The sequence below is a fragment of the Chaetomium fimeti genome (assembly GCF_033439085.1).
Source record: "Chaetomium fimeti strain CBS 168.71 chromosome Unknown B0H64scaffold_1, whole genome shotgun sequence".
Lineage (NCBI taxonomy): Eukaryota > Fungi > Ascomycota > Sordariomycetes > Sordariales > Chaetomiaceae > Chaetomium > Chaetomium fimeti.
The window spans coordinates 4,320,612-4,339,153 of record NW_026944329.1 but is presented as its reverse complement, the minus strand read 5'-3'; the positions used below and the strand labels follow the sequence as shown (position 1 = coordinate 4,339,153).

The 18,542-nt window shown below is 56.5% G+C and overlaps 8 protein-coding genes across 8 annotated transcripts; 5 read left to right on the top strand and 3 right to left on the bottom strand.

The window, feature by feature from the left end:
• The first annotated feature begins 1 nt into the window (after position 1).
• On the top strand, positions 2-1,892 carry B0H64DRAFT_33039 (P-loop containing nucleoside triphosphate hydrolase protein). The gene is made up of 5 exons (XM_062800934.1): positions 2-271; positions 362-371; positions 476-987; positions 1,050-1,657; positions 1,712-1,892. Exons 1-5 carry the CDS (start codon positions 178-180, stop codon positions 1,736-1,738), a joined length of 1,251 nt encoding a protein of 416 aa, XP_062664709.1. The 5' UTR covers positions 2-177; the 3' UTR covers positions 1,739-1,892.
• Positions 1,893-2,046: 154 nt separating this feature from the next.
• B0H64DRAFT_314693 (uncharacterized protein) lies at positions 2,047-3,931 on the bottom strand (the record flags this gene model as incomplete). The annotated part of the gene is made up of 3 exons (XM_062800214.1): positions 2,047-3,480; positions 3,559-3,641; positions 3,721-3,931. 3 exons carry the CDS (start codon positions 3,929-3,931, stop codon positions 2,047-2,049), a joined length of 1,728 nt encoding a protein of 575 aa, XP_062664708.1.
• Positions 3,932-4,171: 240 nt separating this feature from the next.
• B0H64DRAFT_33007 (CBF/Mak21 family-domain-containing protein) lies at positions 4,172-7,569 on the top strand. The gene is made up of 3 exons (XM_062800913.1): positions 4,172-4,821; positions 4,887-6,563; positions 6,621-7,569. Exons 1-3 carry the CDS (start codon positions 4,219-4,221, stop codon positions 7,428-7,430), a joined length of 3,090 nt encoding a protein of 1,029 aa, XP_062664707.1. The 5' UTR covers positions 4,172-4,218; the 3' UTR covers positions 7,431-7,569.
• B0H64DRAFT_32991 (uncharacterized protein) lies at positions 7,473-8,439 on the bottom strand. The gene is made up of 4 exons (XM_062800902.1): positions 8,209-8,439; positions 8,033-8,156; positions 7,704-7,928; positions 7,473-7,603 (listed from the first exon to the last, which is right to left on the bottom strand). The coding sequence occupies exons 1-4, from the start codon at positions 8,209-8,211 to the stop codon at positions 7,515-7,517; spliced, it is 441 nt and encodes a 146-aa protein (XP_062664706.1). The 5' UTR covers positions 8,212-8,439; the 3' UTR covers positions 7,473-7,514.
• A 577-nt stretch (positions 8,440-9,016) lies between these two features.
• On the top strand, positions 9,017-10,186 carry B0H64DRAFT_382849 (HotDog domain-containing protein). The gene is made up of 2 exons (XM_062802904.1): positions 9,017-9,038; positions 9,090-10,186. The coding sequence occupies exon 2, from the start codon at positions 9,210-9,212 to the stop codon at positions 9,909-9,911; it is 702 nt and encodes a 233-aa protein (XP_062664705.1). The 5' UTR covers positions 9,017-9,038; positions 9,090-9,209; the 3' UTR covers positions 9,912-10,186.
• Positions 10,187-10,853: 667 nt separating this feature from the next.
• Positions 10,854-12,226, top strand: B0H64DRAFT_429105 (Adenylylsulfate kinase-domain-containing protein). Its single transcript, XM_062805881.1, has 3 exons — positions 10,854-11,286; positions 11,385-11,637; positions 11,712-12,226. Exons 1-3 carry the CDS (start codon positions 11,279-11,281, stop codon positions 12,084-12,086), a joined length of 636 nt encoding a protein of 211 aa, XP_062664704.1. The 5' UTR covers positions 10,854-11,278; the 3' UTR covers positions 12,087-12,226.
• Positions 12,227-14,083, bottom strand: B0H64DRAFT_382847 (uncharacterized protein). The gene is made up of 4 exons (XM_062802903.1): positions 13,404-14,083; positions 13,153-13,339; positions 12,603-13,095; positions 12,227-12,541 (listed from the first exon to the last, which is right to left on the bottom strand). The coding sequence occupies exons 1-4, from the start codon at positions 13,687-13,689 to the stop codon at positions 12,335-12,337; spliced, it is 1,173 nt and encodes a 390-aa protein (XP_062664703.1). The 5' UTR covers positions 13,690-14,083; the 3' UTR covers positions 12,227-12,334.
• Positions 14,084-15,093: 1,010 nt separating this feature from the next.
• On the top strand, positions 15,094-18,439 carry B0H64DRAFT_32928 (uncharacterized protein). The gene has a single exon (XM_062800873.1). It carries the CDS (start codon positions 15,144-15,146, stop codon positions 18,255-18,257), a length of 3,114 nt encoding a protein of 1,037 aa, XP_062664702.1. The 5' UTR covers positions 15,094-15,143; the 3' UTR covers positions 18,258-18,439.
• Positions 18,440-18,542: the final 103 nt, after the last annotated feature.

The window sequence follows — 18,542 nt, the reverse complement described above, 5'->3', positions numbered from 1 at the left end:
AGGGGAGCTTGACTTGCCCCTCCATACTGAGTGGGCTTATCGTCCACTTCTGAGTCTCTTATCAGAAGCGGGGCACATATTTTCGAACTGAACGGTTGCGATCATCGCGCATCTTTCCGGACGCAGTGGTCTTTCGACCTGAACTCCCGAAGTCGTTCCAAATAGAATCTCATCAAGATGCCTCGCGATCCTTTAATTGGCCTAGTTGGCAAGCCCAGCGCGGGCAAGTCGAGCACGCTCAACTCGCTCACAGATGCCACTTCCAAAGTCGGTGGGTAGAAACCAAAGCCATCTCCTGCGTGTCCCTGAAGCGCGGTCTATACCGAGGGCCTCCAGGTTGCTGATACGGGCCCCTGAGCAGGAAACTTCCCGTACGTTACGTTACGACCAACACCCTCCCCGGCATATCCGCCACCACCACCCGCCCCCCTCATACTTCCCATCGCTAACCCCTCACCCTCTCTTCCCGCCGCAGGTTCACCACCATCGACCCGCAACGCGCGATCGGCTACCTCCAGATCGACTGCGCGTGCGCGCGGCACGGCGTGTCGGAGCGGTGCCGGCCCAACTACGGGGCGTGCGTGGGCGGGCGGCGCAGCGTGCCGATCGAGCTGCTCGACGTGGCGGGCCTGGTGCCCGGGGCGCACCAGGGCAAGGGGCTGGGCAACAAGTTCCTGGACGACCTGCGGCACGCCGACGCGCTGATCCACGTCGTCGACGTGTCCGGCACCACCGACGCCGAGGGCAAGAACACGCGCGGCTACGACCCGAGTGTTGACATCGCCTGGCTGCGCAGCGAGATCGTCGCGTGGATCAGGGGGAACTTGATGGAGAAGTGGGGGTCCATCAAGAGGCGCCATATCGCTGTCAAGGCGACGGCCGTGGAGACGCTGCAGAACCAGTTCAGCGGGTATGGGAGTACGTCGTCGGTGGTGGCGCGCACGCTGGATAAGCTGGGGCTGAAGGAGGCGTTGGAGGAATGGAGCGGTGCGTTCCTCGCCAGCCTTTGAGAAGGGGTGTATGTACTAACAAACAACGCCCAACCTCAGACGAGACCATCGACCGTGTAGTCAACGCGTTTACCGACGAAAAGTTCCCGACAGTCATCGCGCTCAACAAGATCGACCACCCCGACGCGGACAAGAATATCGCCAAGATCGCAAAGATGCAAGACCCCAACACGATTGTGCTCTGCTCGGCTGTGTCAGAAATCTTCCTCCGAAAGCTGGCTAAGCAAGGGTATATTAAATACACAGAGGGCAGCGAGTTCGTCGACACGAGGGAAGACTTAATAGCAGACGGCGACCCCGACGGCGGAGGGCTGAAAGAGCTGGATGAAAAGAACCGTAACAGGATAGAGAACCTCAAAGATATGGTGCTCTACAGGTTTGGGTCCACAGGGGTGGTCCAAGTATTGTCCAAGGCGGCCGAGATACTGGGGTTGGTACCGGTGTATCCGGTCAGGAATACCGCGACATTCGGGTCCGGGTCTGGCGAGTCAAAGCAGGCGTTTAGGGATTGCGTCCTAGTAAAGAAGAATTCGACGGTGGCAGATGTGGCGAGGAAGATCATGGGGGATGCGCCTATCGCGTACATCGAGGGGGTTGGTGGAACACGGGTTGCCGACGACCAAATAGTGTCGGTAGGCAAAAACGATGTGAGTTTCAAAATTCGCGGCATGGTACTCAAAATTATTACTAACCTTGGAAAGATATTGTCCTTTAGGGTAGGGAAATAAGGCGCCGGCAACGGCATAGAGCCCCGCAGCTTGTGTATTCATTATACGCCGGTTGGAAATGAGAACCAGCCATAAGTAACGTCTGCTAAGAATCAGTATTTAGAACGTTGTCTTTAAGTCTTACTTACGATTGGTAGGTTGCAAAGGAGGGCTTCTTGTCTAGCAGGGCTTTGAGACATTTGAGTAGTTCAGCCGCGCCCACTCCTCTAGTGACACACGATGAACCATACAATATAATACATCTTAGCATATCGGCGCCATCATAGATACCTAACCGGGAAAAGTGTCTCCGCTGTTCCGCTGGTTCTTTACAGAGACGCATGTAGCTTTCCCACCACGCCCGGCAAGTCGGCGATCTCGACTGACTGCTTCACCCCCAACCTGCGACACTGCACCTCAACCCGCTTCGCTTCGCGCCACTCCCTCCCAAGCAAAACAATGACCGGAAAACCGATGAGGTCGGCATCGGACAACTTCCACGGCAACGATTTCGACCGGTCGTCGAGAACAACGTCAACGACCCGCCCCTCAGGCCCCGATATGCTGTTGATCTGGTGGCAGACTTGCATGGCATCACTGTCGTCGGCGTCCTTTCCGGGGATAACGACGCACGAGTACGGCGCGATCGCGGCGGGCCAGTTCAGACCCGTCTTGTCGGCCAGGAGTTCCGCAGCCGCCCCCATGATGCGGGAGATGCCGATGCCGTAGCATCCCATCTGGAAGGGCGACGGTTGTGTCGCGGGCGGGATGGTGGCCATGGCGCCCAAGGGTTTTGAGTATCTTGTGCCGAGGAAGAAGGTGTGGCCGAGTTCCATGGCCCGCTCCACCTTGAGGTGGCCCGATGAGCATTGGGTGCACTTGTCGCCGGTGCGGATGCGCAGGAGGTTGAGGACGCCGCTGCCGTCACTTGTTGTATGAAGAGCGGAGGTGCGTAGTGGGGTTGCCGGGGGGCTCAATCCCGAGGGCCAGCTGGAAGGGTTCGGTGTAGGTCCGCTGAGACTGCCCGCTAGTGAAGATGGGAGACGGCCGTCGACGACGTTGATTATCTCCGTCGCCGTTCTTGTCTCGGCGGCGATGGCGGTTGACCAGAAGGGGAGGGCATCCTCTACCGCTGTGTCGAGGTCGGGCACGATGGATTTCACCTCGGATAGGTTGATGTCTTGATCGGTGTACTCGCGCAGTTCTCCGCCGTCCCGTGGCCGGGTCCACTTGGGGTACCAAACGTTGACCAGCTTCGTCCGATCCTTGGTGATGCCCCGCCAGATTTCGAAGGGGCTATCAACGGCGGCCTCCTCGGATATGGCCGTGTTGGCTACCTCCTCGTTGACCACATAGTTACAACTGTTGCAACTGATGACCCGATCCTCCCCTAACGGCATGGGAAGGTGATATTCGTGGCTGAGGTCGCCTCCCATATCACCAGAGCTAGCATTGGCGGATAGAACGGGCAGTTTCATATCGGAAAAGATTCGGCTGTAGACGGAACGCACATCGTTATACGTCTCGAGGGCCGAATCGATACTGCTGTCGAAGGTGTACAAGTCCTTCATGATAAACTCTCGCCCACGGAGGAGGCCGTGACGCGGACGGAACTCATCACGATACTTGCGCGTGATCTGGTACAGCCGAAGCGGGAGTTCCTTGTATGACTTCACCGACCGGGCCGTGAGCGAGGTAATCTCCTCCTCGTGCGTGGGGGCGAGCAAGTAAGGTACGTCCCTGCGGTCAGAGAAACGAAAGAGCTATGAAAATCAACTAGACTCAGCATCATTTGGTCTATAATACAATAGCATGACAAGTATGTGGGCGTGGACACGAACCTCGGACGCAACGCTGTCCAAGCGGCCACTCTTTTCCCACAATGATTCTGCCGATATGGAGGACAACGAGACCCTAGACGCAGCTGTCACCCATGGCATGAGGAACGTGTAAGCCGAGGGGTGCTACGGCGCATCATTGGATGCAATGCGCTCAGGACTTACCCAGCAGCTCCTCCATGTGGCCAGCAACAAGTCGCTCTACCTTGTCTTGTACCCGGTGCCCTAAGGGTAGCATATGGAACATGCCAGCATTTGATTGACGCAAGAAGCCGGCGCGGATCAGCTTTGCGTGAGCATCTTCAACCCCCGAGACGGCGATTCCACCGCTTGGGAACCACACCCTCGAGAGGCGGGCCACTGCTGGCGGAATCATCCCTCAAGCCTCAAGTGACGCTGCTCCACTCCCGACTCATGAACGCTCTTAATAGGTATTGCTAAGAGGCCAATGTATAAGTCAGAAACATGGAGACTCCCGAATGTGAATGAGGAGTTGTTTCTCGATCGGCCCGGGCTTTTTTTTGGCTACGGTGGGGCCGAATTTGAGTTGAATGCTGCAGGTCGCTGTGGGTCCCCCACCTGCAGGGTTCTCGACTTTTTTTCTTTTTTTTTCTTTGCTCGTTTGACATTTTCGGCAAGCAACCAGCAACAACAGCCGTCGCAATGGGTGCAAAACGGACAAAAGACAAGAAGAAGGTTGAAAAGCCGAGCTTCGACAAGACGGCACTTGCTCAGCTGACAAGCCAAATCGACAAGTCCCTCGCCGATTCCGAGAAGGAGCGCCCGCCGAAGCGAAAGAGACAGCGCGAAGCCGACGAGGGGCACGAACCCAAGAAGCGCCAAACCCGTCCTTCCGATTCCAAGCCACAGGGGGATCTCGGTAGTGGGAAGAAAAACAAGCAGACAAATGCCCTTCTGGACGAGATTTTGGCGTTAGGAGGGAATGAAGACGACCTGGAGCTAGTCGCCAATGTTGATTCTGGCGATGAAGGCGGCGAAGCCCCTCGCCCTAAGGTTTCGTCGGAACCGGTTGTCGACAGGTCGCTGAGAGATGAGCTTGCCCAATTTGCATCCAGCCTTGGCTTCAGCAAGTTCCAGGAAACTGAGGACCCGGCGACGGATGAAGAATCAGAAGCTTCTGAAGAGTCAGATGCCGCGGAGGAGGAGGCCAGCAGCGAGAGTGAGGAGGAGGTCGTGGAGAAGGAGATCAGCAAACCCGTAGCGCAGCCGCAAGAAGTCCGGCAAGGGAAGCAGTCCGGGAAGTTGGTGAGTAAGCAGTCTCGCAGTGTCTAACATTGTTAGAACCGCGGATCGCAGCTAACGTGGCCCAGATATTCGAACCTCGCTCTGATTGGCATGGTCTCTCTCTCGACGGCCTGTCTTCGGGTGGGCCAAGCGATAGCAAACCACATCCGGCTTCCATTTCGAACCTGAAGGCATACGCGGAGAAGTTGTTGGAGGAAGACTCCTCCAGTTATCACGCGAAGCGAGCATCCAGCTCGACGCAAAAGTTTATGTCCACCATCATGTCGTCCGGAACCCTGTCGGATAAGGTCTCTGCCTTAACCCTTTCAATCCAGGAGTCACCCCTCCACAACCGAAAGGGATTTGAGAGCTTGGTCACTTTGGCGGGAAAAAGAAGCCGTGGTCAAGCAATTGCCGCTCTGGGGGCCCTCGTCGACTTGTTGGGGAACGGGACGGTGCTTCCCAGTGACCGCCGTCTCCATTCTTTCAACGCCCAACCTGCGTTAATTGGGGCTGTCAACGAGAAACCCGGTCCGCCTTGGACAGAAGGATACAAACTTCCAGGAAAGTTGACGGCCCCGCACCTGATGATGTGGGCGTACGAGGACTGGCTTAAAGGTGCCTACTTCCGTATCATTCAGCTGTTGGAGAACTGGTGCGCCGACGAAATCGAGTACTCGAGGTCGCGAGCACTTGATTTCGTATTCGGCTTACTCAAGAACAAGCCAGAACAAGAGGCCAACTTGCTGCGGCTTCTGGTGAACAAGCTCGGCGATCGGGAACGGAAAATTGCTTCACGGGCCTCGTATCTCATCCTACAACTCCTCAACATCCACCCAGGGATGAAGGCGATTGTCATTAGCACCGTGGAACAGGAGCTTTTGCTGAAGCCCGGGCAGAGCTTACGCACGAAATATACCGCCGTCAACACCCTCAACCAAACAATCCTGAACACCAAGGAACCGGCCGTTGCCGACACGCTCCTGCGCATCTACTTTGAGATGTTCCTCTCTCTCTTGAAGACCGGGTCCTTGGGTGACATCGAGGCCCACGAGGGGGACAAAACAAAGGGCCGCCCCCGGAAAAAGTCGAAGAAAAAGGGGGCGTCTAGTCCGGCAGCTCCGGTGAATGAGCAGGAAACGGCGCAGAAGCTTGTCTCATCTCTGTTGACCGGTGTCAACCGTGCGATCCCTTTCGCTACTGCCGAGGATTCGACGTTGGAGAAGCACCTTGACACGCTGTTCAGGATCACGCATTCGTCTAATTTCAACACCAGCGTGCAAGCGTTGATGCTCATCCAGCAGCTCGCTACTTCAAAGCAGCTCGCCGTCGACAGGTTTTACCGGACCCTGTACGAGTCACTCCTGGACCCCAGACTCGTCACATCGTCAAAACACGCGCTGTATCTCAACCTTCTGTTCCGGGCCCTGAAGAATGACGTCGACGTCCGTCGGGTCAAGGCGTTTGTGAAGAGGCTGATCCAGGTGCTGAGCCTGCACCAGCCGTCATTTGCGTGCGGCATCCTATTTCTCATCTTCGAATTGCGGACAACGTTCCCCGACCTGCACACCCTGTTGGATGAACCAGAAGATAACGAAGACGACGGCGAAGAGGTTTACCACGACGTTCGAGAGGACACTCCAGAGGTGGAGGCTGCCTCACAGGCACCCCCTGAATCGGGCACTCAGAGCACGGCGGTGTATGACGGCCGAAAGCGGAATCCCGAGCACAGCAACGCGCATCGGAGTTGCCTCTGGGAATTGGTACGTGATTAAGTTCGGCCGAGGGGTATGCGAATCTTGTTGACTAATCGAGTACAGATACCCTTCCTTCACCACTTCCATCCTTCGGTAAGCGTGTTTGCCGACAACTTAATCACTCGACAAAAGGCGCTGCCTCGGCCAGACCTGGCCAACCACACCCTGATGCACTTCCTCGATAAGTTTGTCTACCGCAACCCCAAGGCAGAGGAATCCAAGCGCGGGGGTTCGATCATGCAGCCGATTCTCGCTTCTGGCGGCGCGTCGCACATTGTGGCATCAAGCAAAGCCAACGCCAGACAGCAACCGGTCGTCAACTCTTCGTCCTTCTGGAATCTCAAACTCGACCAGGTTTCTGCCGAAGACGTGTTCTTCCACGAGTACTTTGCCCGCGTCAACAAGCCGAGGGAGGCTTCCCGCATCAAGAAGGCGGCGGACGGCCAGGCTGTGTCGGACGAGGAAGGCGAGGGAGAAGAGGAGATTTGGGATGCGCTTGTCAACTCTCGGCCGGACATCGAGGGTGCGGAGGGCGAAGAGGAATCCGACGTGGACCTGGCGGAATACGATTACTCGGACAACGACATGGATGTCGATGGTCTTGACGCTGAGGACAAGATGTCAGACTCGGAGGGCGAAGATGGGTTCGAGGGCATCTTTGACGATTCCGACATGAGCGACGAAGCCGGCGCGAGCGAGGAAGAGGAAGCTGGGTCTGGGGACGAGGTGGAGGAAGAAGAAGCCGCGGTTGAGCCTTCTAGGCCAGGCCGCAAGGGTAGGCTCAACCGGAAGGAGATGAAGAGCCTGCCTACATTCGCATCGGCCGAGGACTACGCGGAAATGCTGGCTGGAGAAGATGATCTAGATGGTTAAAGGACCCATCAAGTAGCGGGGTCTTATATATCAAAGCATCGTCGCCCATTCGGCTATCCATGACCAAGACAGCCCCTACCTCCCCTAAGTATCAAACCACTTCAACTCATCATCCCTCAAGAAAACCGCCCGGAACGTATGCCCCCCATCCAACCCCTTCACATCCTCCGTATCTAAAACCCACCACCACCACCTGTCAGCCCAACCCCAACAACAACAACAACAACAACAACAACACAAACCCACAAAAGCCACGGGATGGGATCAACGCACGAATACTATGCAACGCCGCCTGGTCCTCCGGACCCGCGGTGAACGCCCGGAAGTGGATGTAGGCGCGCCCCTCGTCGGGCAGGGCCGGGATGCGCACCTTGCCGAACACGTGCCGCCCGTAGGCCGAGGCGCCCGTCCGGACCCGGTACAGGTCGTCGGCGCCGAAGCCTGTCAGGTGCGCGTCGTCGAGGTGCTCGGCCGCGGCGAAGTACTCGCGTTCGTGCTCTGTTGAAGGGAGGGGGGGTTGGTTGGTTTGGGGTTTTGGGTGGATGATGGATGGGGTGAGTGGTGATGGGGTGGGAGTGGGCGGGTGGGATGGCTTGACTTACTCTGGTAGCTCCGGCGGAGACGCACCAGGGACCTTTTGAGCTCGTGCTCGATCTGGTGGTAGACGCGAAGGGATTCCTCGTCGGGTTCGTGCGGGTCGCTGAGGTTGACTGTCTCTGCTGTCGCCTGGAGGATGTTATCATTGAGGGTGTATGTTTTTGCTGTTTGACCTCCTTACCATAATGAGGCTGAGATGTTGCTTGACTTATTCGATTTGGTGTTTACTTGCTTGCGCTGGCCAGGGGATAATCCCGTGTATGGTCTGTGACGAAACCTAGGAGTAGTCTGATGAGGGGTTGACTACGAGGAACATACGGACCAAATACAGATTCAATTGCGTCAGTGCCTACCTAAGGAGGTGTGTGGCGGGGAAGCATGGCATTCCATGTTCACAGAGCACATGGCAATGGTTTGCGTGACGTAGTTAGTGGTCGATCTATTATGTATGTATCTAGGTAGATATAACTACCTACACAGTAGGTCATTCCTTTGCTAGAAATACTTATTGAATGCCAACGGCAGGGCAAGGCCCAGCTTTTAATAATGATGCAGCACATATATCACATGGCAATGAGGATGTCTCGATTTCTTTTATTTCTTTTGGGTTTCTTTTTTTTTTTTCTTGGAAACCGTGAACGAGTGATTCCTAAACCAGCGCTCATTGTTGAAAGACGGGACGTTCCGCCATCGATACGATACGAAGTACCAAGCAAGGGTCGCATGTGGACAGGTCCCTGAAATCGGCGGATTCCACTTTCCGCGTGTCCGGGAAAAGGAGTGGGTCCGCCTTTTGAGTTGCCGGCGTTGACGGGATTGCGACGCGACCGACCCGCGAAAGCCGGCATCTTGCCGTATAAGAAGCCGAGCTTCGGCCTTTTTCTTGCCCCAGTCTAGAGAATGTCTTCCCGGCTGTTCCTGGCCGTACGGCGCTCTACCTGTGCTCTGCGACCGGCGACACCGTCCCGCCATATCCAGGCGCCCCTCACTCGTTTCATCGCAACCGCTACTGGTAATACTCGCTGTTCCCCATGTGCCGAGGTAACTGACTGACTTTTTTTGGCTTGCGCCCGCCTCCTAGAACCGAACGCTGGCTCGCAGGCCGTCAAGGAAACCCCCTTCTTCCGCCGAGCAGCTTCCACCGCCAGCCGTATTGCGCTCTTCACCACACTGGGCTTCATCATGGCCGTCGCCCCAGCGTACGAGTCAGTGGGCGCAATCCTGTCCCCACCGAGCGATGCCGATACCCTCCAATCCTTCGCGCCTCAGGATGACGATGCGAAGGCCAAGGAGGACTTCATCAACTCGCACCCGCTTGCCGCATCCCTGCGAACGAATCCAGACCTCACAGAGTCCCGCCCGCATATGAAAATACCACCGGCATGGCGCAAGCACAACCTGACGGGCGGCACCCTTGCCGGGCCCGGTAAGATAGCCATTCCGCCATTCAGCTGGACAGAACGGGAGGGCAAGACATACGTGCAGATCACGCACGTCGGGACGGATCTGTGCGGCCACATGGGCATTATCCACGGAGGGTTCTTAGCCACCATGCTGGACGAGGGCTTGGCCAGGTGCTGCTTCCCCGTCCTGCCCTACAATGTGGGCATGACTGCAAAGCTGGAGATCAACTACAAGGCGCCCGCCATGGCGGATCAGTACCTGGTGCTCCGGGCTACTACCGTCAAGGTGGAGGGCAGAAAGGCTTGGGTTGACGGCCATATCGAAACGTTGCCGACCGAAGAGGGCCAAGAACCGACCATTTTGGCGACGGCCAGCGCGCTCTACATCTCGCCCAAACAGGCATCAGTATGCATACCGGAATCCCTCCCCCTTACCCCGAATGTTTTTGCTAACCGAGACGCACTCGCAGTTAATGGCTAAGGTCTACCCGGTGAGCTAGAACTAGAGCTAGAACTAGAACTAGAACTAGAATTCGTGGTGATCTCGGGTCACCTCGATTTTACCCCAACCAACTCCCCATTGGAAGCAATGCGGGAAGTGGATACCAATTGGGGAATAGACAAGAAGAGATGAGAGATTAGACGAACATACGATTGTTGCGAGATGAGTAATGCCTTGGTGTTGCTGCGTACCGTGCGCTGTCCTGCATCCAAATGATCCAATGGAGGCAAGGTACGCTCGTAAGCGGAGGGAGGAAACAACCCGGAGGAAACAAGAGCGAGTATACACATGGCGGGGGGTCCTGAATACTTGGCGGGCGGTCCTCGGCTAAACTTCGCGGAGGGTCCAAAAATCTGGACCCCCCGCTAGAGTGTTACATTTTTCATTGCACATTGACAATTTTAATTACAGGTAATTAAATGAAATAATTACAGCATATGCTAAGCATATGCTATATTTTAAATATAATTAAATATAAAAGTTAGAATTAGAGTTAATATAAAAGGTTAGAATTAGGGTTAGAGGTTAGGATTAGGGTTAGGATTAGGGTTAGGATTAGGGTTAATATATTATATTTATTTACATATGCTTAGCATATGTAAAGATTATATAAAAGTTAGAGTTAGGGTTAAGATAGGTTAGAATTAGGCTTAGAGGTTAGAATTAAATTAGAATTAGAATTAGGGTTAATATTATATTAAAAAAACTCTAAAGTTACTTAGAATATATTTTTTTTATTTACATATGTTAAGCATATGTATCTAGAGATAAGTCTATATTTCACTTAATTACTTGTAACTAAAATTGTCAGTGCACAATGGAAACTTTCGCAGTTTGGCGGGGGGTCCAGATTTTTGGACCCTCCGCGAAGTTTAGCCGAGGACCGCCCGCCAAGTCTCCACGACCCCCCGCCAGCTGCGACCTGAACAAGAGCGACGTCCCGACGGTGGGGTCATCAGTTTCGTACTAAAATGACGCCATTTGCTGCAGCGCGGGTTGGTGGGGTCCCCTCGCGTGGTGCCCCGCGCCGGACCGGAGGGTAGGACGAGTTCGCATCACTCATCCAGGGGAACGGCGGCAGCAACGGGACTCGGACTTGAGACAAGAACCGGTCTTGCCCCACTGTTTACTACCGTCTGTCATTATAAGCCGCTGTGCCCATACATCTGTAACTTTCTTTTAAGTGTATTCTGATCAAATTTAACCATTAACCCCCTCCTTGATCCACCGTCGAGGATACTTTATTTCGTCGTCAGTTACGAGTCTTGCTTCACTCCTTTGCCGGATCGGACCAGAGGGGAATATATATCTCAACTCGAGGGGTTACCAGCGGCTTAACATATACCATGGCCACGTAAGTCCCTTTTCCAGTTCTTACATGCTGGGGGGTCCGCGTGCCTCGCCAGGAATGCCAATTGTGAAAAAGAAAACCACCGCTAAACAGAGACACAGCAACATCACCTGGCACCCGTCGCTCACCCGGCACGAGCGGAACCAGCTGCGCGGCCAGCGCGGCTTCACCGTGTGGTTCACGGGCCTGTCGGCCTCGGGCAAGTCGACCGTCGCAACCGCCCTCGAGCAGCACCTGCTCCACATCGGCGTGGCCGCCTACCGCCTCGACGGCGACAACGTGCGCTTCGGGCTGAACAAGGACCTGGGCTTCTCGGAAAAGGACCGCAACGAGAACATCCGCCGCATCGCCGAGGTATGTCCCCCTCCTCGAAATCCCCTTCTCCCCCCTCTAGCCTTATCTACCATACTCACCCACAAAACAAACAGGTCGCCAAGCTCTTCGCCGACTCCTCCACCATCGCCCTGACCTCCTTCATCTCCCCCTACCGCGCCGACCGACAGATCGCGCGGGACCTGCACGCGAGCGGGTCCCAGGCCGGCGACGACGCGCTGCCCTTCATCGAGGTGTTTGTGGACGTGTCCCTGGAAGAGGCCGAGAAGCGGGACCCCAAGGGGCTCTACAAGAAGGCCCGCGCCGGTGAGATCAAGGACTTCACGGGCATCTCGGCGCCCTACGAGGCGCCCGAGGCGCCCGAGATCACGATCCGCACCGACCAGCTCAGCGTGGAGGAGTGCGTGCGCAAGATTGTGGATTATTTGGCTGAGAAGGGGCTGATTAGCGAGACGCGGGAGACGAGATGATGATTGGGGGAGGGGGGTCTGGTTTGGGCTTGAATCTCCCACGGCGCTGGAGATATGTAGACCATATATCGCGGGTTGGCAGTGAAAGAAATAGCGGCATTTTGCTGTCTTCTCACACCCAAATCCGGCCTGGACCGGCAAAAACGGATCTTGAACAACACCCTGTCATTAAATGGCTCAAGCCACACATTCTATTGCTCCGCCGTTACCCGTCCCGACTGCGCTGCCACATGCGTCAAGCAGGCAGTTTATGGAAACTCAATTTCGTAATACACATAGGCCGTGTACTCGCTGCCCTCGGCGGCGCCCAGCCCGACAGCGGCCATCTCTGACGTCAGCGACGCGTCGTCCTTGGTGACCCGTCCCCGCTTGTCCCTGCCCAGCGCATTTCCGCCGAGGTACGAGTAGGCCGAGTCCAGCGCCGTCTTCACCTTCCTTGCCTGTTTCGGGGTCGTCTGTCACCGGAGTCAGCAACGTTATGGAGCATGATGGATTGGATGTGGCACGGGTTCCTACCTTGACGAGCGCGCAAACAAACTCGAGCGGCAAGCCGTATCTGAGGACCGTCTCGACAAACACTCGTAGCGTCATAACGTGGGCCAAGATCATGGCGGTCTCGCTCCAGCCCGTCCGGCCGAGCCTTAGAGCTTCACCCCAGACCTTCTTCTCCTCCCGCGCGATGCGGTCGAGCTCACGCTGCTCCTCTTCCTTGCCCCCTTCGACATACTTGTACTGCCGGGGCGTCCATTTCTGCTCCCGGCACTTTTGTAGAAACTCGGCGCTGGTCTTCTTGAAGGTTGTTACCGCAAAGAGCGTGAATTCGTCGTCCTGGGCCACCTGGATCGACGACCGTGGCACCACCATGGGAGCGAGGGTCTCGTAACTGCGGAGGAAGTCTTTGCGCGCGTTTGTCGGTACCACGATAAGATGGGTCTCTAGGTACTCCGAGTCCTGTACGAGTAGGCTCGGCTTGACGATGGGCGTCAGTGATTTGGTCGCCAGGTTTCCACTGTTGCATATAGCGTTAGCGCTTCTAGCCAAAGAAAAGGGTTACCGGCGAGCTTACGTCTGCTTCCTCTGCAACGCCGCCAGTGTGGACTTGATCCCGCTGTACTGGTTGAACTTGGCCTTGACATCATTGTCGATGTTTTGCAGCTCCTTTTGTAAGTTCCCAATTAGCTCCCCCAAGGGTCGGTCGGCCCGGTATCTGACTTTATCCCATTGGAAGTTGCGCAGATAATGATCCGTGGGCTCTGCAGACAGCTGTCAGACATGATCGGAGACCGGATGACCGGCTTCTGGGAACACAATGCTCACTGTCGTTGACCATTTTCTGTTCCGCAGTCTTCTCTTCGTCACCGTCTAGAATCCCCTTGAGCGAATCCGCCACCTTGGCGACCGCGGCTTCGCACGAGGCATTGAGCTTCGCGAGGTCATCTGCGTGCTGCACTAGAGCATCGAGGGTGCCGATCTTGAACGAGGGTATCGAAAACGGTACGGTCTCGCCATTGTCTCGCCCGACAGTAGCGGTCAACGCCGCTAGGGGATCATCATCGAATATTCTGAGCGGCAGGGAAACAAGAAGGTATTGCGTCGGCTGCATGGTTGGTTCTCGCGGTGGGCCTCTGGGTCGGGGTTGCTCAGTGTTTCGTGCGCGCGGGATAGGTCGTTTACAGTCGGCAGAGATGCTGTCAGTACAGCTCCGTTCGTCCTACAATCAGCGACAAGTTGTTGGTGGCGCGGTGTCAGACGGGAGGGTAGGAGGGGTTGCTGTCTTGGTGGGCTATGTTGTTGGTGGTGGGATGCGTTACTCGCGGTCGGAGCGCAAGATGGAGACGGCGTCACCACTGGGAATAACCTCCGAGGCGGCTCGAAACGACAAAAGATGGCGGGCAACGAGCTGTGTAAGACTGTGATGGCAAGGGGAAACCGGGAGTTAGCTGTTGGTGGTGTTGAGATGCGACAAGGCACGGGTGGGGCAAGAGCTTCAATCAAGGAAGCGAGCTGGGGTAGGATGTAATTACACACAGTACAGATGTGTACACGACGTATATACCGTACCGAAATTGGCGAATCTGGTATGTAACGTACATTACCCCCCTGGCCGGCTTTGTATTGCGCTCTTCAGCTTCTCCGGACTTGTAATGGCCGGTACCTGTCCTCCCTCAGCGAGCCGAGTACATACCTCGCCGCAACTCTCTGACAATCCAGCGCCAACATGCGCCAACATGCGCCAACACCTGCCCAACCCGACTGGCTGATCTCGACCCACGATAACCATACCGCGTAGTTCCAGCAGCATGGCCCAACGATAATACGATAATACCTACTCTAGTTACTTAGTTACTTCCCTGCTGCAAAATCGAGATTCGTGTTGTTTTTTCCTCGACGACTTAACTCGAGACTGCTGGTCCAATTTCGCTCACGACTTGCCCGTGTCACCGCCTCCTCTCCCCGCCGTGCCTTCCTTGTGAGCGACCGAGCTGCGGATTTGTTGCACGGGACCTCCACCTTTTCGCCCCGGTGAGGTAGGTTGCTCCAAGACAAGACACAGTTTTCGGTGGTAAAGGCACCGACATCAATAAGAATTCTAGCTGCGGCGAGCCGGTTGCTTATTACTTGTCGCCGCGGTCGAGAAATCCTTCCCGTGGTCCAAACATCCCTTCCCTTCCCCGGCGTTCACGCCGCTTTGGCAAGTGGAGTCGGGCGCGACATCTGTTTTCTCCGTTTTTGTCCATCGAGTGTCTCGTTGTCGGCACTTCAGCGCTCTGCGAAACTTGCTGTCGACGCCCATCGAACATGGGATTTGCACCATGATTACAAGCCTGCCGCGACGCAGCAATCAGCCCACGACCTGGGGTCCTTCGAACGGCCTCGTACCCCGCCAGCATTACCGGCGACGACGCGCCGGGCATGTTCAATGGCAACACCGCCAAGTAAGCCGCGATATACGACGCCCATTTCCTCTCGGGCTTTGTCACTAATCGCTAACCCCGGCACCGTCAAACAGTACCCTCTACAGCAAACCGCTCGACAGCCGTCTTGAGGCCGACACCGATGCCGCCTGTTTCTTCACTACCCGGGCAGGCGGCCGTCCCTGCTCCGAGCGGCATTTCGACATCGGCGGCCGCGGGCCTCACTGTCGGCGCCACCATCGCCCCCTCCGCCGAGCCGAATCCGCAAGATGCGTTAAACGGCGCCCACCGAGATGGCCGGATCCGTAACCCCGTGCCGAGCAAACTCAAGGGCAAAACCGACGGCTCCAAGGGTAACTTTGGTGTCATGCAAATCGAGGTTTCGGGAAGGGCAGAGGCCACGGATCGCGATGCCGAAGCAAAACGAACCAGCGAGAGTACCGAGCTAGCCGCTAAGCGTGCCTTCGAGAACGGCTATGTCTCGCTACGAAGACGCCGGTTCGTGCATCTTCCGGAGGAGGCTATCGCCAAACCCTTCATTCCCACGGCGGCACCGACACTCGCCCCGGTTCCGTCTCAACGCCACGCGCCCCTGGGCCCCGAGGAGACCAAATCGGAACAGGCACGCCTGCTAACTCTGTTACGGAGCTTGCATCCCGTGCTCGTCGTGGACCAAATATGCAAAGCACTAGCTTTCTTTGGAGGTATCCCTGGAGCGCCACCACCCGCCGCCGGCGGCTTCCCAGAGAGCGCAGAGGCAAATGGGCCGGGCAGCCTTTTCGTTGGTTGGGTTTCAGAAATATTCCCCCGGCTGGGCGGGAATTCGGTGCAGCAGCCGTTGGACGCCACCCAACAGCTTGACCATCCTCAGCCGTTGAAGCGCAAGCGAGGCCGGCCGAAAGGCAGCAAAGCCACCAAGGCACGGAAAGACAAGGGTGTCAAAAAGGGGCCTAATAAGCCCACCGACCGAGGCCACTCGTCTGGTATCCCCGACGAAAGTTGGGTAGACGTTGACGATAGTGGCGCCGAAGATGCCGATGATGTCGATACCAATGTGATGCTCCTCGCGCAAGCCGCGAGCCCGCAGCCACAGCTCGGGGCTTCCCACCCAAACGCGGCGCCTATAACACCCAACCAAGCGCCCAGCGCCGCTCGAACAGCATTGCCAGAGGCGCCCACCGGCAGCGGCGTGCCAACCACTAGCACCCCCGGCACAAGGAAAAGGGGCCGCCCAAAGGGCTCAAAGAACCGACCTAAAGACTCAGCCGTCACCTCCACGCAACCCCCCGACAGAACATCTCAGGCGGACACCCAGCCCCCTCGGGGTCCTGAAATTTCCTCGCAAGCTTTTCGGGCACCCCAGGTGAATCAAACACCACCACAGTTGACGCCAGGTCCAACGGAACCACAATCCTTCACAGCAGTGAACTCGATATTGCCGGCGCCTACGAAAAAGAAGAATGGGCGAGCGAAGGGCACAGGGCCAAAGCAGCATGGCCAAGGGCAGAACAACCAGGCTTCGTCAGCACCAGGGCCGCAACAGGGCACTGGTATCGAATCAACCAATTCTATACCCGCCGCGCAAATTCAAGCACCGGATTATCGGGCGCCGCAGACTACCCAGTTTCCGCAGGCTCAGACTTCGACGCTCCCCACGCCTCCCACTGCAACCCCAGCCCAAAGCAAGCCGGCGAGAAACCCAGGCCAGAAGCGGAAAAGGAAAGGGGACGGAAATGCCGATATGCCCCGGCCCACTGTGAAAGACAGTGGGAATGGTCCAGCTCCCTCACCGAACGTGAACAATCAAGCGTTACCGACCGCTTCGAACAACCCAGGGCCACCGTTTCCGACAGCCGTGCCCGAACCGTCGCCCAAACGGCAGCGAAAGGGCAAGGAAGCTCGGCCATCAGCGAGGAAGGGGAACGAGGGGGCCAGAGAAACTGCCCTCTCCGAGAGTTCAAGCGCTCAGCCCGGCCCGGCTCCCCGGGCGGTCGTAGCCCTTGAGCCCGAGCCAGGATTGGTTGCTGCTGCAGCGATAGAGCACCCCGTGCCATCACTGCTCCCGCCCCATCAAGCTCGGTTTGCAGCGCAGTCTCCAACAATAGAGAACTTCGAGGCACAGCTTGCTCAGTTCGACCAACAACCCGAGACCGAGTCGCAGGCGCTGGCCTCGCAAGGCGCTACGAACTCGGCGCCAGTAATGGTCAACCGGTTGCCACAACAACATCCACGGAAATACTCGCAACCCCAGCACCAGCAGCATCCGCGCTCTGATTCTGCCAGTCAGGGTCGGTCTCCAAATCCGCAACCGCAACCGCCCAAACCGCAAACTAGCGGTAGCCCATCCATCACACAACAACAACAACAAGCGAGGACGTCTCAAAATTATAATCAATACCGCGCTTCAAGTTCCCAATTTCAGCAGAAGCAGCAGCAGCAGCAGCAGCAGCAGCAACATAATTACATCTCTGCACAAGCGGACCATGCACAGCAACAACCGCAGCAGCAGCAGCAACAACATCAATTCTCAGGGGGGCAGCAACAACAGCAACAACAACATCCTCGAAGTACCCAGGTTTCCTCGGCTCAACAGTATTCGGGGAGCACGTCGCAACAGCAGTATGGCACAAACCAGCAGCCATATACGAATAACCAGCAGCAATATTCAGGCGGCCAACAAAATCTAGTCTCGCAACCACGCTATCAGCAGCAGCTGGCGACCACTTCTGCAACAGGCACAGCTTCATATACCGCTCACCAGCCGTCGCAGTTCAGCGCACCGGCGAGCAACGATTTCAGTGCCCCCGATAGCGGTTACCGTAGTTCAGCCACGGCTTTGAGCAACCCCTCGTATAATCAACGAAGCAGCCAGTCCACCACCACCTCGTTCCGTCCTGCCAATACGCACGGCCTACCACAACACTCCCCGTCATTCGCTTCAGGCGACGCCAGCCTCCAGCAACGTTCGGCCAGCACAAGCCAGCCAACATCCCAGAGCATGCAGAGCTTGGCGAATGTACAGGCCTTCGGGGGGAACGCGGCGGCCGACTGGGGCCTGTTTGACGCCAGCCACCTGGAGACGGCCGGGCAGCAGGGGACCATGGCGCTGGGCAGTGCCGGCTACGGCATCAACGCCGGCAGCGTGCGGGCGCCCACTAACACGGGCGCTGCTGCCTTCGCCACTAACGGCCTCGCCACGTTTGATGCCTCGAGCTTGGGGAGTAATGAGCGTTATTATGGGGTCGGGCGGCGATGAGAGTTGTTGTGGTTGTGACAGGGTCGGACATCTTCTAATCTCAGTCATTTAAAGAAAAAAGCTACCTTAGGAAAGTTGGGGCTTGGGGCTTGGGGATTAGGCATTGCGGGGGGTTATATTTGTTTTTTATCCATTCCCCGAATTACGGTCTGCCTTTGGTTTTTAACTTCTTTCTGCCCCGCGGTGGTCTTTCGTTTAGACGGGAGCCTGGCGGTCAGGGGAAATGTAGTCGGTTGGGGTCATGTTATGAATCATTTAGCGGTACTGCGTGGAGCGAAGCGGGCA

Excerpts from the sequence above, each read along its gene's own strand:
- B0H64DRAFT_33039 (XM_062800934.1), top strand. The coding sequence starts at position 178 with ATGCCTCGCGATCCTTTAATTGGCCTAGTTGGCAAGCCCAGCGCGGGC. Across the intron at positions 988-1,049 it reads GGCGTTGGAGGAATGGAGCG|ACGAGACCATCGACCGTGTA; the intron begins GTGCGTTCCTCG and ends GCCCAACCTCAG. Across the intron at positions 1,658-1,711 it reads TGTCGGTAGGCAAAAACGAT|ATATTGTCCTTTAGGGTAGG; the intron begins GTGAGTTTCAAA and ends AACCTTGGAAAG.
- B0H64DRAFT_33007 (XM_062800913.1), top strand. The coding sequence starts at position 4,219 with ATGGGTGCAAAACGGACAAAAGACAAGAAGAAGGTTGAAAAGCCGAGC. Across the intron at positions 4,822-4,886 it reads GGAAGCAGTCCGGGAAGTTG|ATATTCGAACCTCGCTCTGA; the intron begins GTGAGTAAGCAG and ends AACGTGGCCCAG. Across the intron at positions 6,564-6,620 it reads GGAGTTGCCTCTGGGAATTG|ATACCCTTCCTTCACCACTT; the intron begins GTACGTGATTAA and ends AATCGAGTACAG.
- B0H64DRAFT_32991 (XM_062800902.1), bottom strand. Across the intron at positions 7,929-8,032 it reads TCTCCGCCGGAGCTACCAGA|AGCACGAACGCGAGTACTTC; the intron begins GTAAGTCAAGCC and ends TCCCTTCAACAG. Across the intron at positions 7,604-7,703 it reads GGCGGCGTTGCATAGTATTC|ATACGGAGGATGTGAAGGGG; the intron begins GTGCGTTGATCC and ends GGTGGGTTTTAG.
- B0H64DRAFT_382849 (XM_062802904.1), top strand. The coding sequence starts at position 9,210 with ATGGCCGTCGCCCCAGCGTACGAGTCAGTGGGCGCAATCCTGTCCCCA.
- B0H64DRAFT_429105 (XM_062805881.1), top strand. Across the intron at positions 11,638-11,711 it reads ACATCCGCCGCATCGCCGAG|GTCGCCAAGCTCTTCGCCGA; the intron begins GTATGTCCCCCT and ends CAAAACAAACAG.
- B0H64DRAFT_382847 (XM_062802903.1), bottom strand. The coding sequence starts at position 13,689 with ATGCAGCCGACGCAATACCTTCTTGTTTCCCTGCCGCTCAGAATATTC. Across the intron at positions 13,340-13,403 it reads ACAGAAAATGGTCAACGACA|AGCCCACGGATCATTATCTG; the intron begins GTGAGCATTGTG and ends AGCTGTCTGCAG. Across the intron at positions 12,542-12,602 it reads TTGTTTGCGCGCTCGTCAAG|ACGACCCCGAAACAGGCAAG; the intron begins GTAGGAACCCGT and ends CTCCGGTGACAG.
- B0H64DRAFT_32928 (XM_062800873.1), top strand. The coding sequence starts at position 15,144 with ATGCCGCCTGTTTCTTCACTACCCGGGCAGGCGGCCGTCCCTGCTCCG.